Raw genomic sequence first — 19,437 nt, 5'->3', positions numbered from 1 at the left:
ACGTCTTCAAAACACTAGATACGGTGAATACTGAACAAGTCTATACAAATTGCCATTAACTATAGAATGTTCATTTCCCATCTGTAAAATGTATGTTGATACATGACATGTCAACTTTTTTAGCAAATAAATTGTTCTTCAAATTTTATTTACAAAATTTAAAACAAATCCATGGAGCTGTCTTCAAATAATGTATATACATAACACACATAGCAACCATTATGCAATATACATATAAATTCTACAATTTTGGGGACAGAAAGGGTTTTTTTTTCTTTTTTTGGGGGGGGGGGACATGTAATGGACTGGGACAATATGAGACTCTAAACCAGTAGGTGATGAAACTGCTGCACAGGTCTGCCTACTACACAGCCAAGATTTGCGCTCTGGGCTGTGTAACCCAGAAGGCTATGACTATTTCATTAGTGCCCAAAAGTGTTTTGCCATGCAAATAAAAAAACATGACATAGCTCTTAACTTGAAGAGCTCAAAACCAAAGAGTAGGAGTAACAAGCAAATGAAGGGATGGGGTGAGTAAGAGCTGAGGCAAGTAAATAAGTTTATACGGCTGTCATTTAGATTTTTGCTCATTAGGAGGGTTCCATAAATTTATGTTCTAAAATACATAGAACAACTCACTTCCTGTGTGTGACAGAGAATAAGGGGAGGATGACATTCTATTGAAAGAAGATCCACAGCTCAGGAGTCAATGGTTGGTGTATAAATTCACCCACCAGTGTCAGCATTAACACGTCCAGGCCCAACACAGCAGGACCAACAGCCCAATGCACATGCAATTCACAATCTCAGGCCCCTCACTCAGATTATCTTCCACAGCATTCAAGCCTTGAAGTTACCGGAACATTCTGTGTTGTGGTTAAGGACACCAGCCATTCCCTGGCCACTTTACATTGGCCCACCAATCTGTCAGCTCTAGACGGTACAGAATTCCCTCTATATAAGGGATCCTGGGCCACTGTAATTGCTGCTCCTCTACCACCCTCATCATGGTTCCAACATTGGCAATTTGCCTAGGGGACACTCTTCATCCCTCTGTCATCTGTGACTGCCAGAATGGCCTTGGAGGTCATTGACAGCTGACATACAGTAGCCCTGAGGCTGTTCTACATTGTGCTAAGGACCAACCCATGACAGGGCAAACCCCAGGATCAGAGGGCATAACAGCTGCTTAAAGACCCCCTTCTCATGTCCCTTCCTCCAAAACTGCACCAACCGCACATCATGCTGACAGATCCTTGAGAATCAGCTGTCAATGTTCAGTCACAATATACATCAAAAGACAGAATACCAGATACTGGATTTGTTTCTCCATTTAACAGGTGGGTGGCCAAAACTGTAATGCTGACACAGCATGTATAGACTACACTTTACAAGCACAAATTATTTGTAACACTTTCACTTTCACTAAATCCCCAATACACTGCTTAAATCCACCACATAAAATGGTGGAAAGTACATGTATACTGTAAATACAGTGATTAACTCCTGATTGTTTCAAGGGAGCTGCTATAGTATGTGCTGTGAATGTGTATTAATACAGATTTAAACCTCTTGGATCCATAATACTATATACACATTAAAAAAACCTTAAGGAGATTAACAATTGTAAATGTGAAGATGCCACATTTTGAACAGTAATATCCACTTTAAGTAGAAAAGACATGTAATTTTTCATTTTAAAAAGGGCCACTTTTAAATGATTAAAAAGTAAAAAAACCACCCCAAGTAGTAAACTCTTGGGCTGAGATTTTATATGTCAAGCATCTGCCTGGAACAGTGTAGGCACGTGCCTGCTGCTTTCAGTGAAAATACAGGTTAACAGTGGGGAAAAGCTTAGAAGCCATCATATAGTGCAGCACTAACAGGTAGAAACAGATTTCTGTTGTAAATATTCAAGAAGTTAAAGCAAAAGGGGGATGGAAAATCAGTTAAAGAATAGAAAACCCTCCCAATTTAAAACAGGATTACTTTGTACAACATAGTTCTTCCAAAACTGCTAATCTGCTTGTTTCTATATAAACTCTCTCACCTACAGGCCTCGATATTCTCTCTAAATTACTCTAGCCCCATGCAGCACAAATGACCTTGAAAGGTCATGACTCAGAGTCCTCCGTATTCTGTTCCCCTGCCAGGATGTGATGCAGAATGGAGGTCACACTTCAGTCTTCTTACTGTTCCCAAATCCCAACCCAGTTATGTAAATGACTCCCTGATGCCACTCAGAGACACTCGAGCCCTAAGGTTGGGTTCAGTCTCTCTTCTCGTGAAAGAAATGAAACGATGTTGCCTACAAAACATCCTGGACGACATCCAGCGTACTCTGCTCATAGTCTTTGCAAAACAGTCACGGCGCTTGGGCAGCGCTCTCCAAACGCTCCCCCCCCCCTTTTTTTTTTTGTTGCTACACTTTGCAGATAATCAAATCTAGGGCCGATCGATTTACTTTGGGACGATGTTTAAATGTTGCACTATAGCGCTCGGGGGCGACAGCGATGTAATACTTTTTTTTTAACAAAAGGAGATAGAGCCGCTGCTCCAGCGTTATGTAATCCGCAGCCACCCGGAAGCGAGTGGCAGGGCTCAACCTGGACTTGCTGCTATGCTGCTCCGGGCAACGCACTGTCACTGCTTCAAAGGAAAATGGCGATGTAAGGGCTCAGGTGCCCGGATCCCGGGCTCTGCTGGAATGATTTCAGCACAACTGGTAACACCGTCGTGGGGCGGGCGACTGCAAGAGGAGCCAAGCCAGCCGCTGATTGTCAAGGGAAGCAGCTTGCTTGCCTCGTTCTCTGCGGTGGCAGATCCCTTCTGCCCACATATTGGGGAGGAGGTTACCTAATCCCAGGTAAAGCCCCAGGGCACCCCGTTACTCCAGGGGGAGGGAGGATGGATGCTTTTCAGCAGAGACATGACGCACAGAAGAATCCGCAACGCCTGGCAGCGGATCACGTACACACTGGAGGCGGGGACTGAGCGAGGAGAGACTGGTCCATGCAAACTAGCATTCTCGTGCGCACTAGGGAAAGGAGGGGGGCAGAGACTGGAGGGGGAGACAGGACACACCCCGCACCCCAAACACAGACCTAGCAAGGGGAAGGGGAGTGAGGCTTTCTCCTTACACATTCATTGAGGGAAGTGGGGGGAAACTAGTCCCCGCTCCTCCAACCCTTACGCACCCAGAGGGGTCTCTCTTCTCACAAGTCCCTCCACCCACAAGCGTATTTACAGGAGCCATACTTCTCTCTTCACCCCCACGCACGTGAAAGACTGGCGGGGAGGCCCGGTCCCCAGCCCCAATGCACAGGACAACACAGATTGTCCCCTGCCTCGCGCCCCACGCTGCTGACATACTCCCGAGCTGCAGCGAAACTGGCAGCTACTGGCTTAAACTTCTTCCCAACGCCCTCCCGGAGCTGCGGGAAAACTAATGTCACCGCCGAGGAGGCGGCTCCGGGGAATGATGGCAGCGTTGCACATTAACAAGATAATTCTCCTTCTGGCTAAGGGCATCGAGAGCCTTTGTTGTTTAATACTGCCCCGCTTACCCATCTAGAATCTGCGCCTTGAGCAACCCAAGATAGAATTGTTAATAACAGACGCCACTTAATTCGGGGACAAGGGGGAGGGGGCCTGAGAAGGGATCTCTCGTGACCAGGTTAGTAAATTTCAATCAATTCTCCTGTTCCCGGGTCGCCCTTTGATTCAATTTCTGTAGGTTCTCGGTCTCTAAGCCCCAACATTAAACCCCTGCTACTCTTGCTCTGGAAGGATTCCGTGTAGGTTTAGCGATCGAAGGGGGCTAAGGAGGTCTGCAATTTATTAATCTTGCGCCGGTGTGAGCTATCTAAACCGTTGTCACGAATGCGAAACTACTCCTCGTGAGTCGTGCCAAAGAACGAAGTGAAAGGCGGATGGGTGAGGGCTGGCACTGCCCCAGCGGCAGACAGCTCCCCTGCTCCCATGTGCAGTGCAGCAAGTCTCCTACCACCACTTTCCCCACCCCACCCCTCACATTTGGGCACTAACTAGCCCTTTCTCCATCCTCCCCGCTCCCTGCCATCCCCTGAAAGGGGAAGACGTCTGGGGATAAAGTTACTGGAGCTTTCGGTTCCCTGCCCTCCAGAAGGCAGGCTCAGAATAAGTCACACGTTGGAAAATGTGATGAGGAAGGGAGGGAGGATGAATGGAGGCTGCTTGTTGCAGACCTGCCTATCTAGGCACGTTTGCAGCCCAGACACGGGGGTGAGGCAAAAGGAAGAATTTTTTTTTACGTTGATCTCAAATCAGTCCAAGACCAGTGGAACTGCAGGGAAACAGGCACTCTCCGCCGGCCCTCCCTGCCAGCAAACCAGCCCCCTTTAGCCCACGTCCAGTGCCCCCATCTGCCCCCTACCTCAATGCCCGCCGTGCCCCGACCCAACGTGTTCCTGCTCCTGCCCTAGTGTGCATGCTGCCTGCCCAGCCACTAGATACCCACTGCCCCCCAGTGTCCATGCACCTCCCGCCCATGCCCACATGAGCATGTTGCCCGTCTCCAAACTACCCCTGCCCACTGCACCCCTCATCCGTATTGCCCCTATCTTCCCCCCAAAATGTACCCGTATGACATGCACTCCCCTCCCCACATATCCATGCTGCCCAACACATCCAACAGCCATGCCATAGTCCCCTCCCTCCCCCGCTGCCCCACAGCTGCATCACCTTGCGCATCCCCGCCGCTGGTCAGCACCCCGATGGCTTTCCCTGCGCCCGAGAGATTCTCGAAGAACTTCTTATCCGCCGGCTGGTCCGCCATGGTGCTGGGAGGGGAGGGAGCGAGCTGCCGGCCGGCTGCGCGGCTCCCCTGCCCGGCTGGGGGATGGAGGGAGCGAGCGAGGTCCCTGGGCGGCGCCGGAGGGAGTCCCTGGGGACGGTACCCGGAACAGAAACGCTACGGCATAAACTACGTGGGGAAAAAGCACGAGAAGCGCAGCGTTCACATCCCACCCCAGCCGCCGCTGCTGCTGCTCCGACTCCGGCGTCCTCCGCTCCGGCCTTCCCGTGCCTCTCCCCACCCCGTGCAGCTCTGCCCAGAGCAACCCAGCCGGCCGGCCCCTCTCTCCGCCGCGCGGGTGCGGCTCCACCCTCTGAAGGGCAGGGCGAGAAGCCAATGAGAGCAAGTGCGCCGCCCAAGGCGCTCGGCAGCCTGCAGCGGCCGGGGGAGCGGGCTGGGATGCCGCAGCCTGGGTAAGGGGCGAGGACGGCGGCAGGTGGGGATGGCGCAGGGGCAGGAGGCAGTGATGGAAGAGGCCCGAAGGTGGGAGAGGCTGGAATGGGTGGGAAAGAGGGGGAGGAGTGCAAAGGCGGCCCCCTCCTTTCCTTTTCCCTGTCAATGTGCTAGAGCAAGAGGGAGGGGGCAGAGGAAGCGGCTGGTTTCCTGGCAGAGTCGCAGGAGGAGGGAACTGCACGGTGAGGTTCCTCCCCCCAGCTCCCCCTGCTGGCGGCCAGTCCTGAGCGGCACTCAGGTCTCTGCCTGCAGGTGCTGGGAGCAAAGTAGCCTGGGCCTGTCTGGGGACCCTGGAGTTCCTTGCCGTAGCCCTGCATGGTCTGGCAGTAAAAGGATGGGCAGTACAGGGGTGCAGGAACAGTTTGTATAGTGGGGGTTCTGAGAGCCATTGAACCAAACTGTAAACCCTGGATATGATGGAAACCACTTCAAGCCAGGGGGTGTGGCAGCACCCCTAGTTCCAGCACCCGGGGCAGTACCCCTGAAAGCAGGCTATCACATAATACTATTGTCTCTCTTCGACCTAGCTCTGTCCTGCTCTGGTTACACTAGGCACCCAGGCCATTCCCTGCAACCCTAAAAGCTGCTGGTCTCTATAAGCAAGCAATCATTGCCTGTCATTCAATTAGAGAGTGAAGGGAAATCTCCCTCTTTAGAGGTTCCAGTTTTGTCTTTTGTTTTGTTTGGTTGTTTTTTTTGTTCAAACTCTCTCTGAAAATGTTTTGCGCTAGAAGATATTATTCCACTGCCAAGATCTATTGGAGTATAATTTATTGGTATTATAGTAACCCCTAGAGGCCCCAACTGAGATCAGGGTCCCATTGTGCTAGGTGCTGCACACACACAGCAAGAGGCAGTTCTTGCCCTGAAGAGTGTACTATTTAAACAGACAAAGGGTGAGTCAAAGGAAGTTTTGTCACAGTTATGGAGACGGGGAACTGAAAAATATCTATTTAGAGCACTCTCTCTTTCCCCCTTTTTGTTGTTAGGTCAGGAGAATGAGAGTTAAAAAAAACCTCTTTTGGTAATATCCAGATTGAAGATTTGGGCTATGATTTTGTCATTTGTTTTCATTCTCTTGTGAATAGATACTTTCTGGGTGCGTATGTATTGAATAATTGATCCATAATTCTTAAAAAAAAAATAATTATCACAATACCCCTATGGAGCAGAGTAGTATAATTATCCTGATCACAGAGACAGATTAAGGCCCAGACCCTGCTTTTATGCACATGAATTGTCCCGTATTCAACTGGACAGTTTATGTGTGTGAAGCTCAGCCTCTGTGAGAATGTTTGCAGGATGAGGGCCTGAGTGACTCGACAAAATTATACAGCAAGTCAGAAACAGAATTCAAATGCTAACTCTCAATCCTATGCTTTAATCACTATCAGAATTATTGTTTTTATTCAACATTTATACACATCCTAAATTTGGTGCTTTATAAACACAGGCCCTGATCCTACAGACTTTTACATATATGAGTAGCTATACTCAAGTAGGTAGTCCCAATGAGTTCAGTGAAACTATTCACATGAGTAGAATTACTCACGTACACTGGTGTTTGTAAGTATTCTAATCCTACAAATACTGATGCACATTAACTAGGAAACTCGTGCAAAATGAATCACGTGTGAACGTGAATACATTTCTTTGCACCAAAGAGCTAACAGGCCCAGTTCCACAAACCCTTACCTATGTAAGTAGTTACACAATAATTAATTCTGTTTAAAAATATTTGGATTGAGGGCCTTGGAGTTAAGTAATTCAAAGGCTTACAATCCAAATATGTTGTGTATATTGTCTTAATGGGCCTGATCCAACACCCAGTATCCTCAGCTGGTATAAACAGTCATAGTTCCATTGAAGTCAGCGGCATTATGACAATTTATGCCAGCTGAGGAGCTTCCCCTATGAATCTTTCCACTGACTCCAGTGCCTTTGGATTAGGATCCTAATGTTTGTTTTCTGTGTGTTTCTTGTTTTATTTAGGGCATTTTTAGGCAAGTCCTGCAAACTATGAGGCTGAAAATTAGATTTCTGTCTACCTTCATCATAAATCCTGTATACACTTGGTAATCAGAGGTTGTTGTTTCCCAGAAAGCAGTGGTTTTTCAGAGTGTCCTGTAAGGTACATAATACAATTTATCTCCTAACAGGTGGTAGGATTTTTTTGTCTTCTCTTAAATTCAGAAACAGCTGCTTCATTATTTGTTATTGTTATTCTTTGTCTTTAACTTTTCATTAGGGAAGCATTTTACTTTGTTATTAGCATCAGGACATTAAAACAAAGTTGACAGTAGTGATAATAAGTAAATTAAGGATGTGGCACTGGTTGTGCCCGAGGCTGCCTTGACACGCTTTTAGACTTTCAAGAAACTCAGTCACCAGTAATCTCTCTTTATTCCTGACATAATATTGAAGATGGCTTCAGATGGCTATCTTGTTTAACTTTAAGGGATATTATCTCAGTGGATCTGGATACACATGCATAATACATAGTAATATTCATACGTTCACACTGAGAAAAGAGACCCTTTTTGTGATCTGTAAGCTCATAACTGTAAAGGGATTCTGTGAAGCAAAAAAGGAACGCTTTTACATGGCTCTTAAACCAACTAATTCACTAGGTCTTACAATTGTTCCTCATCAAAGTACTTGCAGTACTTAAAGATTCTAAACTGATCCTTACTGTAATAGAAAATGTTTTGTATCCTGGCCAATCCTCAGTTTACTGTACAACTCACACTTAAACACGCTGCCCTCCAACTACAGGAACAGTAGTTCATTATTATGTGTATCGTGCCATAGATATCCACAGTACTTTACAATATGAAGTTCTCTACCAAAACAAAGTTTCCGCTATGGAAAGAAAAAGCCACTGAAGTACAGTGCAATAAAAATCAAACCAGAACAAGCAGAGACTGGTGTATGAGATGGACTGAATCACAGAAGAGAGGAGTTTAAAAAAAAAATGAGGAGAGGGTAGTTACGAGGCTGTTCAGGTGTATGGATCAGCGTGAAAGAGGGCATGAGCAAAGGCAAGAAAAGGAGCAATCTGGATATAATTGCAAGGCAGCTGGTGAAACAAGACTACCATTGGAGATCTCCTTATCTATCTCCATTAACAAAGAAACAAAAAAAAACCCCACTATTGGTGATTCACTCCTCTGTGTCAGCAACTCTTGTCAGGCCTGACATACTCACTACACCTAAAACACTGTTGTAAGGATATATACCCAAAAGATGGCATGTAATATACAAATGGAAAACTAGTAACTCACTGACTATTAATATGCGTGTGTGATGTATGTACAGGGTGTGTACCAAGAGTTATAAATGTGCTAGAATTATGTTATTAAAATGCGTTTGGCAGGTGCTGCATCAGCACAGTCTGCCTTGGACAGAGGAATGTGTATTTTCTTGTCTGACCAGCCTTATCAGCAGGCAGAGACAATGAAGGTACATTTACATAAAAGGTAAATAACGACATCAAACTAGGAAGTGGGGGAGATACCTCTTAACTAAAAAGACAGAGGGCCTGAACCTCAAATGATAAGCAATTGAATCAGCTGATTGTATGCAATATACTGTATTATAAAAGTGTATTGAGTAAGGTCTTTTAGGAAAGTCTGAGACACCCTGGTGACTAATATCATTGAGAAATGTATGCATTGTGGATACGATATGATGAATTGTGGATACTCACAGATACTATGCTTTAATGTCTGAGATTAAGCAAACACGTTTTCTCCCAGATAGGAGGGAAGGCAGCTATCTACCGGTCTCCAGTGTAAATTAACCAGTGTGGAATCAAAACAATGGAAACTCTATTTACATACAAATCAGCATGAAGATGGAGACTGCACCCCCAGAAAGACTTCCTGCATCTTGAAGCAGGGTTGATGAACTTGGGAAATACAGCATGGCATCTACACCCCAGCAGGAGAGAGAAGGTCTGTGTCTGGGCTTACCTTTCAAAGAACATATTTTAAAGGTTTATTGACTATAAAAAGAAAGGGGAGAGAACCCCATAGTTGTCCATCACTTGGGAGAGTCAAGGGGCTGTAGCTCTTGAAATTACAGAATGTTGGGTCCTTCAACCAAGGGACTGAAGTCTCTGAGAATAGTTTAGGCAAGAAACTTGCTTAGGCAAAGAATGTAATTTGCTGAAATTAAGTTTTAATTTTAGAAGCATATTTTCACTTTTGTTTGCTTGTAACCCTTTCTATCCTTATTCCTTATACTTGGTATCACTTAAACCTATGACTTTTTGTTTAATAAACTTGTTCTACTTTTTCTATAAACCAGTCAGTGCTGTGACTGAAATAAATCTGTTTGTCAAACCCCAGTAAAACTAATGAGCTGCAGCGAGTTATCTTAAGTTCCTATACACAAATGCAAGAAGCCTGGGAAACAAACAGGGAGAACTGGAAGTCCTGGCACAGTCAAGGAATTATGATGTGATTGGAATAACAGAGACTTGGTAGGATAACTCTCATGACTGGAGTACTGTCATGGATGGATATAAACTGTTCAGGAAGGACAGACATGGCAGAAAAGGTGGAGGAGTTGCATTGTATGTAAGAGAGCAGTATGACTGCTCAGAGCTCCAGTATGAAACTGCAGAAAAACCTGAGAGTCTGTGGATTAAGTTTAGAAGTGTGAGCAACAAGGGTGATGTCATGGTGGGAGTCTGCTATAGACCACCAGACCAGGGGGATGAGGTGGACGAGGCTTTCTTCAGGCAACTAATAGAAGTTACTAGATCACAGGCCCTGGTTCTCATGGGGGACTTCAATCACCCCGATATCTGCTGGGAGAGCAATACAGCAGTTCACAGACAATCCAGGAAGTTTTTGGAAAGTGTAGGGAACAATTTGTTGGTGCAAGTGCTGGAGGAACCAACTTGACCTGCTGCTCACAAACAGGGAAGAATTAGTAGGGGAAGCAAAAGTGGATGGGAACTAGGAGGCCGTGACCATGAGATGGTCGAGTTCAGGATCCTGACACAAGAAGAAAGGAGAGCAGCAGAATACGGACCCTGGACTTCAGAAAAGCAGACTGACTCCCTCAGGGAACTGATGGGCAGGATCCCCTGGGAGAATGGTGGGGGTGGGGGGAAAGGAGTCCAGGAGAGCTGGCCGTATTTTAAAGAATCCTTATTGAGGTTGCAGGAACAAACCATCCAGATGTGTAGAAAGAATAGTAAATATGGCAGGTGACCACCTTGGCTTAACAGTGAAATTCTTGCTGATCTTAAACACAAAAAAGAAGCTTACAAGAAGTGGAAGCTTGGACAAATGACCAGGGAGGAGTATAAAAATATTGCTCAGGCACGCAGGAGTGAAATCAGGAAGGCCAAATCACAGTTGGAGTTGCAGCTAGCAAGAGATGTTAAGAGTAACAAGAAGGGTTTCTTCAGGTATGTTAGCAACAAGAAGAAAGTCAAGGAAAGTGTGGGCCCCTTACTGAATGAGGGAGGCAACCTAGCGACCGAGGATGTGGAAAAAGCTAATGTACTCAATGCTTTTTTTGCCTGTCTTCACGAACAAGGTCAGCTCCCAGACTACTGCACTGGGCAGCACAGTATGGGGAGGAGGTGACCAGCCCTCTGTGGAGAAAGAAGTGGTTCAGGACTATTTAGAAAAGCTGGACGAGCACAAGTCCATGGGACCAGAGGCACTGCATCCGAGGGTGCTAAAGGAGTTGGCTAATGTGATTGCAGAGTCATTGGCCATTATCTTTGAAAACTCATGGCGATCAGGGGAGGTCCCAGATGACGGGAAAAAGGCTAATGTAGTACTCATCTTTAAAAAAGCGAAGGAGGAGGATCCGGGGAACTACAGGCCAGTCAGCCTCACCTCAGTCCCTGGAAAAATCATGGAGCAGGTCCTCAAGGAATCAATTTTGAAGCACTTTGAGGAGAGAAAAGTGATCAGGAACAGACAGCATGGATTCACCAAGGGCAAGTCATGCAAGACTAACCTAATTGCCTTCTATGATGAGATAACTGGCTCTGTGGATGAGGGGAAAGCAGTGGACGTGTTATTGGTTGACTTTAGCAAAGCTTTCGATACGGTCTCCCATAGTATTCTTGCCAGCAAGTTAAAGAAGTATGGGCTGGATGAATGGAATATACGGTGGATAGAAAGCTGGCTAGATCGTCGGGCTCAATGATCAATGGCTTCATGTCTAGTTGGCAGCCGGTATCAAGCGGAGTGTCCCAAGGGTCGGTCCTGGGGCTGGTTTTGTTCAATATCTTCATTAATGATCTGGAGGATGGCATGGATTGCACTCTCAGCAAGTTTGCAGATGACAATAAACTGGGAGGAGTGGTAGATTCGTTGGAGGGTAGGGATAGGATACAGAGGGATCTAGACAAATTAGAGGATTGGGCCAAAAGAAATCTGATGAGGATCAACAAGGACAAGTGCAGAGTCCTGCACTTAGGATGGAAGAATCCCATGCACTGCTACAGACTAGGGACTGAGTGACTAAGCAGCAGTTCTGCAGAAAAGGACCTGGGGGTTACTGTTGACGGGAAGCTGGATATGAGTCAGTGTGCCCTTGTTGCCAAGACGGCTAACGGCATTTTGGGCTATATAAGTAGGAGCATTGCTAGCAGATTGAGGGATGTGATCATTCCCCTCTATTTGGCATTGGTGAGGCCTCATCTGGAGTACTGTGTCCAGTTTTGGGCCCCACACTACAAGAAGGATGTGGAAAAATTGGAAAAAGTCCAGCGGAGGGCAACAAAAATGATTAGGGGGCTGGAGCACATGATTTATGAGGAGAGGCTGAGGGAACTGGGATTATTTAGTCTGCAGAAGAGAAGAATGAGGGGGGATTTGATAGCTGCTTTCAACTACCTGAAAGGGGGTTCCAAAGAGGATGGATCTAGACTGTTCTCAGTGGTACCAGATGACAGAACAAGGAGTAATGGTCTCAAGTTGCAGTGGGGGAGGTTTAGGTTGGATATTAGGAAAAAAAAATTTCACTTCGAGTGTGGTGAAGCACTGGAATGGGTTACCTAGGGAGGTGGTGGAATCTCCTTCCTTAGAGGTTTTTAAGGCCCGGCTTGAAAAAGCCTTGGCTGGGATGATTAAGTTGGGGATTGGTCCTGGTTTGGGCCAGGGGATTGGACTAGATGACCTCCTGAGGTCCCTTCCAACTCTGATATTCTATGATTTAAAGGAGCAATAAACTTAACTTCTGTGAGTGTTCCAGGAAAGGGGTGGATACTACAGAGACAGACAGTTTGGGGGATGTTTGGAACTGGGGGTGTTGGGGTCACTCCACAAAAAGTAACTGGGTGGTGGAAGTCAGGGTGTGACCTGCATGCTTGTAAGGCTGGCTGTTGGTGTCAGGACTATGAGCCACAGAAGCATAGCATTTAAGGCACACAGAGTTGCAGGGCAGGTGGTGACACAGGCCCTCACTGGTCTGGGTTGCACCCCAAAACGTGACACACTACCAACTGTGCTCATGCCTCATCTATCCTAAAGCATGTTGCATTACTCTCACTCCATACTTTCCCTCTTTGTTTCACCCACCTATTAAATCTTGTCATAAGCTAACATGATCACCTCTTTGGAGCAGGGACTATTTTACTGTAGGTCACCTAACACAATGGCACCTCTATTTTCTCGGGCCTCCTAGGCACAACCTTAATACAAATATGTAATATGGATAGAAGCTTGTGCAGGGTCTAGGAGTGTTGCTGGGTGTATAAGATAAGGATGAGGGATTTGCTGTAGGAGATGAGATGCAGGCAAAGCCAGAAGAATGGCATTCTGTGAAGATAAGTAGAGGCTTGATTTTTATGTGGAAAAAGATGGGAAGTTGTTACTTGAGACTGAAGTAAGGCAGACCTGTGATCAGAATAGTGAAGAGCTTTTTACTAATTACCCGAACAATATTTCCTAATGTATTTGTTCTCGTTATTAAGAGGAGCTCAGCAATGAATACAGCCTTGAACAGAAATTTTCCTGCCACCCCCAACAGAGGCATACATTACCAAACAGGCAAAAGAAGAGAGTTTTCTTTTAAATAATCAAACTATTAGTCTACATTCTTCCCCCATATTCATATCAGACATAGAGAAGTCATTTTCCCTATTAAGATTTAATTAATTTCCAATGGCAATGACATTCCTGTCTTTAACAAATAGAAGCAGAACTGGCATCATCACTCAGTGTATCCAGTATGTTATCGGGCCAGTATATCCTCATTTTAAAGATGGGTGACAACAGTACTTAATAGCATAACAAGGTTAAAATACTTGCCCGGTCAGCAGCATGGTGGTCAGAGTGGATAAATGCCTGCTATAAAGAAATGAGAAAGTACATCATTTTCAGCTAGAGAAGATGATGTAAAAAGGTCACCCTGAAGGCTCATTCCCCTCAAAAGGAAAATCAGATACTGAACATCCTTCTTGAATCCTGATTGTAGCAATAATGAATTTATTCCCATGAAGTTACTATTTGTTTCTTCATACTCATTATTTGGGGATTTATCCAATTCTTCTCTACGGACTCAACCCAATTCCCATTAAGGTCAATGGAAAGACTTTAATGTGAGTTGAATCAGGTTTTATATGACACCAAAAACACAAATAATTTGTTTAATGAACTTAATCTTTAAGTTTACTTGACTTCTATTATTTTACATAAAAAGAAGAAAACACTGGATGGGGCAATATTTGTTCTATGCATTATTCCTCCTTCCCACTCACCTAAAGCTTTTTTTTTTTTCTTCAAAAAGTTTGAACTTAAGCCAAAATAAGGAACTGGTAAATGAATTCCCAGCCACCGTAGGCTTAGCAGGAAAACTGTGTAATTTTAGAAGCAGGAAGATTGTTTCAGCCTTACCCGGTTCACACCCTGACACAGTACTTATCTAGCATAAAGAAATCTATAAATAGTTAAATGCAAAAAACTATTAATGCTGCTTGTATGATTGAGAGGTATGTCAACTTACTATTGCAGAGGAGTATCTGTCTTATCTTAAAAGACTTACCAGTGTTTTCTTAACTGTGGTGATCTGGCTCATCATATGGTGCTGTCTCCTTTCCGCTGTTTTGAGGGGCTAAATTGCATTGAGACAATTACAAATACAAGACATGTTTTCCTAACATTGTTTTTCATGTGAACAACTGCTATATTATTACAGGGATGTTATATGAGCATGAATGGGGGGATAGGTGGTCCATGCAAACTTAAATGAGAAGATCAGGGATCACTGAGACTCTCTCTGCATTTAGAGAATTGTTCACATTATGAAAGCGTTTGAGAATCCATGGCTTATACTTCTTTTAATTTGGACATACTCATATGCACACTTTCATGTGTGTATATTTGGATACCTGTATTCAATACTGTCAAATCGGTAAGAAAAAACATGCAGCATGCACACAATATGTTAATTTCATTTGTTTATTTGTTAGCTTTTGTTAAACTTAACAAATCACATTTCTAAGCACAGGGCACACATCACATTAAGGAAAACATACCTGAGTCATTTGACTGTTTTGGGGACAACCACTCACAAAACAAACAAAACACAGGAGGGAATAAACTTTTTTTTAAATAGAAAAGTACAGTCTTGTTGAGCTTATATCACTCAGTAGTGGCTAAATGTCCCCCTCCCCAAACAAATTCATAACTAGGCTGAGAACCGCCAAGAGAAATCCCAGACCAAGGAGTATTTTTTTTTTTTTTTTTTTTTTTTGCAGAAAGAGATAAGCCGCTGAATACACAGGGCTTAGAATTAAAGAGCTATCCCAGTCGTACATTTATCATCAATTGCACCAAGTTACATAGAGGCTTTAGAATAGATAAGGCTGCCCAAGCTAGTTTACAAGAGGAAATGTCGCATTTATCGTATAGTTAATGAATGACACTAATTAGTTTGAGTACGCTAGGGGTGGAGTACACAAGGAGCCTTTATTTCCTCTTCCAGTGAACTTCCATAGTGAGCCATTAGCTGGTGTTAACAGGTCAACTCCCACTGCTGGAATCAGTAGCAGCCCCAAGACATGTGTGTCTGGGTGGGACATGGGCAGGGCTTTACATCCACAGACTGCCCTAAAGGGAGTGCCGGGCAGGCTACACCTATTACACAAGTTCTGCAAGGTGTACTTCCTCATATACATGATGCCTTTCAGTGTCCCGCTGGAGTGCTGCATTTCCTCCCACTTCCCAGCACAACTCAGTCTCTCAAGAAACATAAGTGAGTCTTAGATCTCCAAGAGAACTTTGATCCCTCATGTGACCTGCTAATATGTGGCCATATTAGGAGGCTTTTACCTTGGGACACCATAGAGTTTGGGTGACCAATGCCTGTGAGAGCAGTATAAACTGCAAGTATATTTGATTCATGCTCATGGAACAGATAATGGATGTATATTGTGCTCATTGAAATAAACATGTTGTGAACCGTGGAGTAATTTTGCCTACAAAACTAGGGAGAGAAGACAAATCTCCTCCCCTGCAATATCATGCAATATCTCCATGGCATTCCCAGCAATATAAGTTCCTTCTCCACAAGCCCCACATATTCCCCCATCTTCATCCCTCTTCTCTCTGCTTCTTTTAGATCCAGCTCCCATTCTCCATCCCCCCATTTCTTCAACCCTCTTGTCTCCCTCTTCTTTTAGATCTCCATCATCTCTGCCTCCCCCTCTCCAAATTGCCTAAGTCTCAGCATCTCCCTCTACATCATTTCCCCATAGTACCTAATTCCCCCTCCTCTGGATTCTGTATCTGTATCCTGGTCCCCATCCCTAAGGTCTCCTTTTGTATTTACTCCAGCTCTCAAAGATGCCTCTCAACACAATATTTCTTCCTGTCTCTGATCTTCCTTCCCCAAAGGTCCCTCTTTACCTGTGTCTCTGCCTGAATTTATGAGCCCCCTCTCATCTCCTCCTGTAACTTTCCCATCCCTAGTATCCTCAAAACCCAAGCTGACCACTGTGCCTGCCTCCCCAAGATTCCCCTCTCTTCTACCAGATTCCTTCCCTCTAGCCATCAATGTCCCCCAAGGGTCCTTCCTCCTGTTCTTCTCCCCTACCTAGCCCCTTTTCTCTCAGCGTCTCCTCCGCTGTTTTACTCAAGTCTCCCTTTACTGTCCATTCACACCAAAAAATGCCTCCCCTATGGTTCTTATTCCCCGTACCTTTCTCTGAAGGGAGTGGGGTTGGGTGGGAGGCAGGTAGCTGGAACTTCTACCCAGGTGGCTCAGTTCTCCCATCCAAAGTGGTGGTGAGGGGCGTCAAACAGTAGCATCCTGCCTGACTAACATGGGGGTAGAGTAGCCCCTATTGCATGGTCAGCACGTATAAGCAGAGAGGATGCTAAGCCTCCCTAAAAAAGGCTGGCCATGCAGGGGGAAAATTACATAGATGTGGTGTGGGTCACCCTTCCGTAGGTGTGTCAGTCAGCCGCCGCCTTTGGCGGAGAGGATCAAGTGGCAGGCATGGGGACCTCAGGGGAGGTGGCAGAGAGGAGCAAGTGGTGGGTGGGGAGATCTCTGGGGATGGGTTGGAGAGGAGCAAGCAGCAGCCAGAGGTGGGCCTTGGGGAGGGTGCGGAGAGGATCAAGTGTGTGGGGGGTACCCTCACAAACTGAAGGACAGCGTCAGAGAGATCCAAAGACTGGCCAATGGCATTTTCAAGTGATAAAATAGCAAGTAACGTCAGTCTCTCGTCAGCCATGGTTGATCAAAAATATGTTTTAATGAGCCTGAGGTTTGAAAAGCTGCACTTACCACTCACAACTGTGACCAGCAGCATGAGCAGAATCCTCAAAGCTATCCACACATTAGGAATATCCTTCAGCTCTGCATCATGAATGAATTGGAGAACTTGGCATGGAAAGTGCATCCCGTGTTGCAAAATGTGATTTATGTTGTCCAATTTATCTGTTAGTCTTAAAGGTGCCACAGGACTCTCTTTTGCAATTTATCACTGACGTCCAAACATTCTCCATGTGTCAGCATCCAGTGAAGGTCCGTACAATTGTTCAAGAGTGTTTTCCTGTCCAACGGCAGCTTACTAAGGTCATACAACCTCCCCTCCAGGACTTGTGGTGCTTCATTTGTCCAAACCTTTCTTTGGTGGACACTCAAGCAGTATCAACAAGTGAGCAAAAAAGCTTCCTCTTGAATTTTTCTTCCAAGCTTCCTATCACCTCATCTCTGCCCTCATAACCGATGAATATGAGTTTCCTTGAAGACAGGCTCAACTCCTAAGTTTTCTTCCATTTCTTTGGTAGCAGTGATGTCATCTTCAAATCAGTCGTCTCTGTAGGCCACAACGAAATCAAGGCAGCTTCTCATCATAGTAGCAGCAGTTAGGATGTCCATTGACTGAGTTTGTATTGCCTTCCTTATAACGTATCCTTGGGAAAAGAAATCATGCCAAACCACAAATGAGACCAGAAATTTGAAGTCAGTGATCTGGTTTGCCAAGCTTTGTGTCTCGTGTTGGATTCTGGCCTTAGTTTTACTCGACTGCGCCAGTTCCATCAGGGCTTCGTAAACCTCAGTTACTTGGTACCTCACTGGCCTTGCACTGTCAACGTGGCTTTCCCAGAAAGTGTCACTTAGCGGCTTCACAGTCAGATTTGTAACGTTGCCTGTGAGAATCATCCACCTGATAGTTGAGGCTGAAAACAGGATGTATGTCCTTTGCAGTACTTCGGAGAGAGATAATGAATCTAAAGAAGATTCTGCTGCATCTGACACAACCAGGCTGAGGAAATGGCAATCACAAGGTACCAAGAAATCTCTTGGATTCAGCGCAAGGATCCTTGCCTGGATGCCAGTGTTTCTTTCCTTCATGTTCACACTGTTGTCATAGCCTTGGTCGTGGCAGTCCTGGAGCTTTATTTTATTCTCATTCAAAACATTCATAAACAGTTCTGTTAGGCCTTTTCCAGTAGAGTTGTCCACCGACCAGAAACAGATAAAGTGTTCCTTTACTTGGATACAATCATCTTCACAAATCTTACTGTAAATGACATCTTTTCACTGTGACTAATGTCAGGAGTACAATTCATTATTATGATGTAGTACTTCGGTTTGCCGAGCTGCCTCAATATGTTATCAAGCACCTTCCTTGCCATAAGGTCAATCAATTCATTTTGAATTGTTTTGCTGCAGTAATTGTCCATAGCTTCTTTACGAACTACTTGACATAGGTCCTCATGCATGACATCATTATATATGTCCTTTATTAGTCACTACTTACACTCTTCAAGTCTTAAAACACAAGTCAGCTTCCACAATTACACAATAAAACAAGGTTCACAATATCGCAACTGGGCTCTCACTTCACTTTGTTCTTATAGCTCACTGGCTAACTGGCAACACCCTGCCCCTTATATATCCATGAGGGCCTGGCTGAAAATATTCTAGGAGGTTCAAGGAAAATGTAGTTCTCAGAAAGTCTGGAAGGTTCCAAGAGATTCTACAAAGGTCCAGAACATTCTAGGAGGTTAGTGAAAAATGAATCCACATATGGAATTCCTGAAACATTTTACTTCAAACATTTTATTTTCCCTTTTGTTGCTAACAAGAAAAACAGCACCCTGAGCCCGGTGTTCCCTGAGCCCAGCACCCTAGGCATTCACCTGGGTCACCTGCCCCTAAATCCGGCCCTGATTAAAATTCTTTTAGCAACTGTAGACTCAATTTTCTCTTGATAATACAAGCCTTTATCATTACCTACAAATCTGGCATTGGGCATTTCCATCCATAGAGATCTGAACAATGTACCCTTAACTAATGGGATCATATTCCTTAAGCTAAAAGTACCTGATGCAGGTGAAGTTATTACTTGGACTTAGAATACAATTATATATGTAATGGATTTTAAAAAGATGGAACTACAAGAATTATATGAAGAACGTATCTAGGAACTTCTATGGTATTGGGAAAAAGGGAGAATTCTTGAACATTATCATGAAACATAACAAATAGAAACTTTAGAGTACAACTTCTTGATTTGTGATCTTTATTGGACCCTCCAAAAATCTGAAACAAACATCAGAGTTAAATAAATGCTTAAAGTGTAATGAAGAAAATGCTGACTTAATACACATGATATGAAGTTGTGGGAAAATCTGTGAATGAACGGTTGACACATT

The 19,437-nt window shown here is 44.8% G+C and overlaps 1 protein-coding gene and 1 long non-coding RNA gene across 8 annotated transcripts in view; one reads left to right on the top strand and one right to left on the bottom strand.

The window, feature by feature from the left end:
- Positions 1 to 4,842, bottom strand: part of PFKP (phosphofructokinase, platelet) — a 65,373-nt gene extending 60,531 nt beyond the window's left edge. For all 4 annotated transcript variants that reach the window (XM_034760061.1, XM_034760062.1, XM_034760064.1 and 1 more), the window contains exon 1: positions 4,723 to 4,842. In XM_034760061.1, the coding sequence (XP_034615952.1) occupies positions 4,723 to 4,816 (94 nt within the window). In that variant the 5' untranslated portion in view covers positions 4,817 to 4,842. The remainder of the gene's footprint in view (positions 1 to 4,722) is intronic.
- LOC117872059 overlaps positions 3,166 to 19,437 on the top strand; it is a 36,280-nt gene continuing 20,008 nt past the window's right edge. For 2 of the 4 annotated variants that reach the window (XR_004644390.1, XR_004644388.1), the window contains exon 1: positions 5,126 to 5,247. This is a non-coding gene — a long non-coding RNA (uncharacterized LOC117872059). Of the gene's footprint in view, positions 3,677 to 5,125; positions 5,248 to 7,279; positions 7,419 to 19,437 lie in introns of those variants that run through there. The other 2 variants (XR_004644389.1, XR_004644391.1) reach the window with 2 other exon arrangements.

The sequence above is a fragment of the Trachemys scripta genome, chromosome 2 (genome assembly GCF_013100865.1).
Source record: "Trachemys scripta elegans isolate TJP31775 chromosome 2, CAS_Tse_1.0, whole genome shotgun sequence".
Classification (NCBI taxonomy): domain Eukaryota; kingdom Metazoa; phylum Chordata; order Testudines; family Emydidae; genus Trachemys; species Trachemys scripta.
Note: the sequence above shows the minus strand (reverse complement) of the source record. Positions and strands in the feature narration are given on the sequence as shown.